The sequence below is a fragment of the Geospiza fortis genome, unplaced genomic scaffold, assembly GCF_000277835.1.
Source record: "Geospiza fortis unplaced genomic scaffold, GeoFor_1.0 scaffold597, whole genome shotgun sequence".
Classification (NCBI taxonomy): domain Eukaryota; kingdom Metazoa; phylum Chordata; class Aves; order Passeriformes; family Thraupidae; genus Geospiza; species Geospiza fortis.
Window position 1 is genome coordinate 1,918 of NW_005055117.1, and position 7,557 is coordinate 9,474.

Consider the following 7,557-nt stretch of genomic DNA (forward strand, 5'->3'; position numbering starts at 1 on the left):
TTCTATGCATTGCTGGAGTTCTCCATGGATTTTGGGGGGTGTTCTATGCATTGCTGGAGTTCTCCATGGATTTTGGGGGGCGTTCTATGCATTGCTGGGGTTCTCCATGGATTTTGGGGGGTGTTCTATGCATTGCAGGAGTTCTCCATGGATTTTGGGGGGTGTTCTATGCATTGCTGGAGTTCTCCATGGATTTTGGGGGGTGTTCTATGCATTGCTGGAGTTCTCCATGGATTTTGGGGGGCGTTCTATGCATTGCTGGGGTTCTCCATGGATTTTGGGGGGTGTTCTATGCATTGCTGGAGTTCTCCATGGATTTTGGGGGGTGTTCTATGCATTGCTGGAGTTCTCCATGGATTTTGGGGGGCGTTCTATGCATTGCTGGAGTTCTCCATGGATTTTGGGGGGCGTTCTATGCATTGCTGGGGTTCTCCATGGATTTTGGGGGGCGTTCTATGCATTGCTGGAGTTCTCCATGGATTTTGGGGGGCGTTCTATGCATTGCTGGGGTTCTCCATGGATTTTAGGCGTTTAGGGCTCGGAAGGGGCTCAAACCCAGGGGGTGATAGCCCAGCCCCACAGCACTCTGCTGGGATTTCCCAGGGCTGGAATTCCCAGGGAATTCCCGGAATTCCGGCACTCTCACCATGCCCGGAATTCCGGCACTATCCAAGCAGGAATTCCCGTGGAATTCCCGGGGAACTCTCACCATGCACTATCCAAGCAGGAATTCCCGTGGAATTCCCGGGGAATTCTCACCATGTAGTAGCCGGGCAGCAGCTTCTGCAGGAACTCGGCCTCCTTGTGCTGCACGGTTTTGATGATGAACTCGTCGTCGCTGCTGACGTAGAAGAGCGAGCCGCTGGCGCCCGAGTTGGAGAGCTCGATGAGCGGCTCGCTGCACAGCGAGTACTGCGGGGACAGTGCACAGGGAGTGGGACTGGGGACACTGGGGATTTACTGGGGGCACCAGGGGGCTGCGATGGGGGATTTGGGATTGGGGTTTTCCTGTTCGAAACGAGCAGGGGAACGGTTCGGAGTGGGGAAGGGCAGCCAGGAGCTGGATGGCAGCACGAGGGGAAATGTGGGAAGGAAAAAGGGGAAGGTGTCCCAAAATGTGAGACAGGAAGAGAAGAGAAGAGAAGAGAAGAGAAGAGAGAAGAGAAAAGAGAAGAGAGAAGAGAGAAGAGAAGAGAAGAGAAGAGAAGAGAAGAGAAGAGAAGAGAAGAGAAGAGAAGAGAAGAGAAGAGAAGAGAAGAGAAGAGAAGAGAAGAGAAGAGAAGAGAAGAGAAGAGAAGAGAAGAGAAGAGAAGAGAAGAGAAGAGAAGAGAAGAGAAGAGAAGAGAAGAGAAGAGAAGAGAAGAGAAGAGAAGAGAAGAGAAAAAGGAAAAAGGGAAGAGAAAGAAAATGGAAATAGAAAAGGAAACCAGAAAGGAAAGAGGAGAAAAAGAAAAGGAAAGGGGGGAAAAAAAGAGAAGGGGAAAAAAAGGGAAGGGGAAAAAGGGAAATGGGGAAAAGGGAATTCCAGGGAAGGAAAGGGAAATCCAGGGAAGACAAAGGAACTCCAGGGAAGGAAAGGGAAAGGGAAGGGAAAAGGGAATTCCAGGGAGGGAAAGGGAAAGGGAAAGGGGAAAGGGAATTCCAGGGAAGGAAAGGGAACTCCAGGGAAGGAAAGGGAATTCCAGGGAAGGCAAAGGGAATTCCAGGGAAGGAAAGGGAATTCCAGGGAAGGAAAAGGAAAGGGAAAGGGGAAAGGGAATTCCAGGGAAGGAAAGGGAATTCCAGGGAAGGAAAGGGAACTCCAGGGAAGGAAAGGGAACTCCAGGGAAGGAAAGGGAACTCCAGGGAAGGAAAGGGAATTCCAGGGAAGGAAAGGGAACTCCAGGGAAGGAAAGGGAACTCCAGGGAAGGAAAAGGGAACTCCAGGGAAGGCAAGGGAAGGCAAAGGGACCCCGCTGCCAGCTGACCAGGTAGTCGTCGGGGCGGATGCCGAAGAGCTCCCGGAAGTAGCGGAAGGCCACGGGCGCGTAGGTCTTGAAGCGGAAGTCGTTGTAGTGGTGGGCGGGGGTCAGGTTGCTGCCCTCGCTGCGGGGACACGGAACGTTCCGGAATGGGGCCGGGGGATCCCGCGGGGAACCCCCCGGGAGCGCAGCTGGCAGCTGACCTGGGGAAGAAGATGCTCTCCACGACGTAGAAGTCCTGCATGAGCACGTCGCGCTCGGGCTTGGTGCTCAGGCTGCCCACGGTGTGCGTGATGCCCAGCTGGATGGCGCCCTTCAGCGCCGACGACGTCGTCTGGGGACGGGAAACGGGGAAACGGGGTTAGAGCGGGGATGGGAACGGGGTTAGAGCGGGGATGGGAACGGGGTTAGAGCGGGGATGGGAACGGGGTTAGAGCGGGGATGGGAACGGGGTTAGAGCGGGGATGGGAACGGGGTTAGAGCGGGGATGGGAACGGGGTTAGAGCGGGGATGGGAACGGGGTTAGAGCGGGGATGGGAACGGGGTTAGAGCGGGGATGGGAACGGGGTTAGAGCGGGGATGGGAACGGGGTTAGAGCGGGGATGGGAACGGGGTTAGAGCGGGGATGGGAACGGGGTTAGAGCGGGGATGGGAACGGGGTTAGAGCGGGGATGGGAACGGGGTTAGAGCGGGGATGGGAACGGGGTTAGAGCGGGGATGGGAACGGGGTTAGAGCGGGGATGGGAACGGGGTTAGAGCGGGGATGGGAACGGGGTTAGAGCGGGGATGGGAACGGGGTTAGAGCGGGGATGGGAACGGGGTTAGAGCGGGGATGGGAACGGGGTTAGAGCGGGGATGGGAACGGGGTTAGAGCGGGGATGGGAACGGGGTTAGAGCGGGGATGGGAACGGGGTTAGAGCGGGGATGGGAACGGGGTTAGAGCGGGGATGGGAACGGGGTTAGAGCGGGGATGGGAACGGGGTTAGAGCGGGGATGGGAACGGGGTTAGAGCGGGGATGGGAACGGGGTTAGAGCGGGGATGGGAACGGGGTTAGAGCGGGGATGGGAACGGGGTTAGAGCGGGGATGGGAACGGGGTTAGAGCGGGGATGGGAACGGGGTTAGAGCGGGGATGGGAACGGGGTTAGAGCGGGGATGGGAACGGGGTTAGAGCGGGGATGGGAACGGGGTTAGAGCGGGGATGGGAACGGGGTTAGAGCGGGGATGGGAACGGGGTTAGAGCGGGGATGGGAACGGGGTTAGAGCGGGGATGGGAACGGGGTTAGAGCGGGGATGGGAACGGGGTTAGAGCGGGGATGGGAACGGGGTTAGAGCGGGGATGGGAACGGGGAAATGGGGGGAACGGGGGGAACGGGGTTACAGAGGGAATGGGAATGGGGAAGGGGCGAATGGGGAACAGGAGAATGGTGGAAATGGGGTTAGAGCGGGGACGGGGAACACAGGAAATGGGGAACAGGGGGAATGGGAACAGGAATGGGGAACGGGGGAATGGGGGAAACGGGGTTAGAGTGGGAGTGGGAATGGGGGGAAATGGGGGTTACAGAGGGGATGGGAACAGGGAAACGGGAATGGGGATTACAGAGGGAATGGGAATTACGGCGGGAATGGGAATTCCAGCGGGAATGGGAACGGAAATTGCCGCTCGGAATGGGGACGGGAATTCCAGCGGGAACAGGAATGGGAATGGCTGGAGCACAGTGGGGATGGGAGGGATTTGGTGGGAAAGGAGTTCAGTGGGAGTTCAATGGAAACGGGAATCCAGTGGGAATGAGAACAGAAATCCAATAGGAACGGGAGGGATTCAATGGGGACAGATGGAACCCAACGGAAACGGGAATTGCAAGAATTCAACGGGAACAAAAATAATTCAGTGGGAATGGGGATGGGATGAGAATTAAAATGGGAAAAAAAGCCCCAGAAAATTCCCTTTTTCTGTCATTTCCATGGAACCTCCTCCCATTCCCACAGCGATCCCGGGCAAAACTCCTTGGGAAAAGGGAAAAAAAGTGAAAATTTACCTTTTTGTAGGTGGTTTCCCCTGTGGAATCCACTCCTCTGTGGCCTTTCCGGATGGTCTGGGATCCTCCCGGCATCTTGGGAAAAGAAATAATGGGAAGGGAAAAAAAAAAAAAAAGGAAAATTCAAGTTTTTACAGGGTTTTTGCCACCCAAAAGCACCTGGGAAAGTTTGGGGTTTATTCCTGGAATCCATGGAAAGCTGGGCTGGGTTTTTCCCATGGTAATTCCAGCGTTTTAGGAGGAATTTTGGGAAAGCTGCAAATCCCAATCCGCTGATTCCCAGGGACCCAAGGATTCACCCAGGAGCTGTTAAACTGAATTTCTCCGGGGATTCTGGGGGTGGTTCCAGGACAGATTCGGGTTTTGGAGCAGGAATTCCCTCGGGAAGGATGAATTCCCAAAATTCCCACGGGAGGAGCTGCTGCAGGCTTGGAAAGGGAGCAGGACAAGGAGGAAAAGGAGCAGGAAAAGCTGAAATTTGGGATTTTTCCAGCCTGGAGCTCACCTCAGGAGTCAGGGACTTCTTGAAGGTGTTGGATCCTGCCAAAAGAGAGGGAAATCCACGCTCAGAGAGGATCCACCCCACAAAAGCAGAGGAAAATCACAGAAAAACACCAGAAAAACGGGGAAAAAACGCACAAAACCAGAGAAAAACCCTACAAAGCACAAAGCCCGAATTATCCCACCCACACACGCTGCTCTCCTGGCGTTTCTGGCCTGGAATTCCCAAAAGAAAACACGGATAAAGAGTCAGAAAATCAGGGATCAGGCCTTAAACCCGTGCAGGGAAAAGTGAGGAGCAAGGAGCTCCCTCCCGGATGGAATCTTTACGGACCTGAGCCCGAAATTTAACATGGAAAAGGCGATTGGGAGCTGAAAAACGCCGGGATGAAGGGCTGGATTCTCCCAGCGATCCTGCCAGGTCCGGGAACAACCGGGAGAAGGAAAAACCGCGGCTTCAAAAGCCCAAAACCGGCGGGTTTCTCCCCAAAAACGCCTCCGAGGCGGCAATTCCCGATTTTCCAGCCCTTTCCCTGGCTTTGCTGCCCTGCTGCCCCATCCCGGGCTCCTTTTTGGGGTTTTTCTGGCATTTTGGGAGGTTTTGCTGCCCCATCCCAGGCTCCTTTTGGGGTTTTTCTGGCATTTTGGGAGGTTTTGCTGCCCCATCCCGGGCTCCTTTTTGGGGTTTTTCTGGCATTTTGGGAGGTTTTGCTGCCCCATCCCGGGCTCCTTTTTGGGGTTTTTCTGGCATTTTGGGAGGTTTTGCTGCCCCATCCCGGGCTCCTTTTTGGGGTTTTTCTGGCATTTTGGGAGGTTTTGCTGCCCCATCCCGGGCTCCTTTTTGGGGTTTTTCTGGCATTTTGGGAGGTTTTGCTGCCCCATCCCGGGCTCCTTTTTGGGGTTTTTCTGGCATTTTGGGAGGTTTTGCTGCCCCATCCCGGGCTCCTTTTTGGGGTTTTTCTGGCATTTTGGGAGGTTTTGCTGCCCCATCCCGGGCTCCTTTTTGGGGTTTTTCTGGCATTTTGGGAGGTTTTGCTGCCCCATCCCGGGCTCCTTTTTGGGGTTTTTCTGGCATTTTGGGAGGTTTTGCTGCCCCATCCCGGGCTCCTTTTTGGGGTTTTTCTGGCATTTTGGGAGGTTTTGCTGCCCCATCCCGGGCTCCTTTTTGGGGTTTTTCTGGCATTTTGGGAGGTTTTGCTGCCCCATCCCGGGCTCCTTTTTGGGGTTTTTCTGGCATTTTGGGAGGTTTTGCTGCCCCATCCCGGGCTCCTTTTTGGGGTTTTTCTGGCATTTTGGGAGGTTTTGCTGCCCCATCCCGGGCTCCTTTTTGGGGTTTTTCTGGCATTTTGGGAGGTTTTGCTGCCCCATCCCGGGCTCCTTTTTGGGGTTTTTCTGGCATTTTGGGAGGTTTTGCTGCCCCATCCCGGGCTCCTTTTTGGGGTTTTTCTGGCATTTTGGGAGGTTTTGCTGCCCCATCCCGGGCTCCTTTTTGGGGTTTTTCTGGCATTTTGGGAGGTTTTGCTGCCCCATCCCGGGCTCCTTTTTGGGGTTTTTCTGGCATTTTGGGAGGTTTTGCTGCCCCATCCCGGGCTCCTTTTTGGGGTTTTTCTGGCATTTTGGGAGGTTTTGCTGCCCCATCCCGGGCTCCTTTTTGGGGTTTTTCTGGCATTTTGGGAGGTTTTGCTGCCCCATCCCGGGCTCCTTTTTGGGGTTTTTCTGGCATTTTGGGAGGTTTTGCTGCCCCATCCCGGGCTCCTTTTTGGGGTTTTTCTGGCATTTTGGGAGGTTTTGCTGCCCCATCCCGGGCTCCTTTTTGGGGTTTTTCTGGCATTTTGGGAGGTTTTGCTGCCCCATCCCGGGCTCCTTTTTGGGGTTTTTCTGGCATTTTGGGAGGTTTTGCTGCCCCATCCCGGGCTCCTTTTTGGGGTTTTTCTGGCATTTTGGGAGGTTTTGCTGCCCCATCCCGGGCTCCTTTTTGGGGTTTTTCTGGCATTTTGGGAGGTTTTGCTGCCCCATCCCGGGCTCCTTTTTGGGGTTTTTCTGGCATTTTGGGAGGTTTTGCTGCCCCATCCCGGGCTCCTTTTTGGGGTTTTTCTGGCATTTTGGGAGGTTTTGCTGCCCCATCCCGGGCTCCTTTTTGGGGTTTTTCTGGCATTTTGGGAGGTTTTGCTGCCCCATCCCGGGCTCCTTTTTGGGGTTTTTCTGGCATTTTGGGAGGTTTTGCTGCCCCATCCCGGGCTCCTTTTTGGGGTTTTTCTGGCATTTTGGGAGGTTTTGCTGCCCCATCCCGGGCTCCTTGTGACGTCACACTGAGCACATTGAGCACAACATCAAATTACGTCACCCTTATGCGCCACACCCCAAATCAGTGACGTCATGGGAGCACACTCGTCCTCGTCCTGTGACGTCACACTGCTGCCTTACGCATTTATGCCTCTGCTCTATGACGTCACAGAGCCACAACTCTGCCCTGGCACCCGGTGACGTCACAGAGCCCCCGCACAACCCTTATACCCTGTGACGTCACAGAGTGCCCACACCCTGTCACATGACGTCACTGCTTGCTCGCCCCATGACGTCACCCCAAACACTGGGAACCTCCCCAAAACCCCCCAAAACCCCAAAAAAAACACCCAACCCCCCCAAAAGTCCCCTAACAATCCCATTTTTTGCTCTAAGATCCCCGTTTTTCCCCCTCTAAAAACCCCCAATTTTTTTTTTCTCAAAATCCCGTTTATTTCACCCAAACCAAAAACCCAAAAAAACCCAAAATCCCCCAAAACACCCCTAAGATTCCCCAACGACGTTACGCCAAACACAATGACGTCACTCGATCACAATGACGTCACTCGATCACAATGACGTCACTCAATCACAACGACGTCACCCCGAACACAATGACGTCATTCAAAACACAATTACATTACCCCAAACACAATGACACCACCCCGAGCACAATGACGTCACCCAAAACACAACGGCATTACCTCGAGCACAATGACGTCACCCCCGAGCACAATGACGTCACCCGCAGTTCCCCCTCTCCCCGCGCGGTGC

At 54.6% G+C, this 7,557-nt stretch overlaps 1 protein-coding gene across 1 annotated transcript in view; it reads right to left on the reverse strand.

The window, feature by feature from the left end:
• The window catches only part of LOC102038093 (phosphatidylinositol 4-phosphate 5-kinase type-1 alpha), a gene marked incomplete at its 3' end in the record, with an annotated part of 5,868 nt that extends 1,334 nt beyond the window's left edge, over window positions 1–4,534 (reverse strand). The window contains exons 1-5 of the mRNA XM_014311581.1: window positions 4,505–4,534; window positions 4,000–4,074; window positions 2,165–2,295; window positions 1,968–2,085; window positions 760–912 (exon numbers count right to left, since the gene is read on the reverse strand). Of these exons, the coding sequence (XP_014167056.1) occupies window positions 760–912; window positions 1,968–2,085; window positions 2,165–2,295; window positions 4,000–4,074 (477 nt within the window). The remainder of the gene's footprint in view (window positions 1–759; window positions 913–1,967; window positions 2,086–2,164; window positions 2,296–3,999; window positions 4,075–4,504) is intronic.
• Window positions 4,535–7,557: the final 3,023 nt, after the last annotated feature.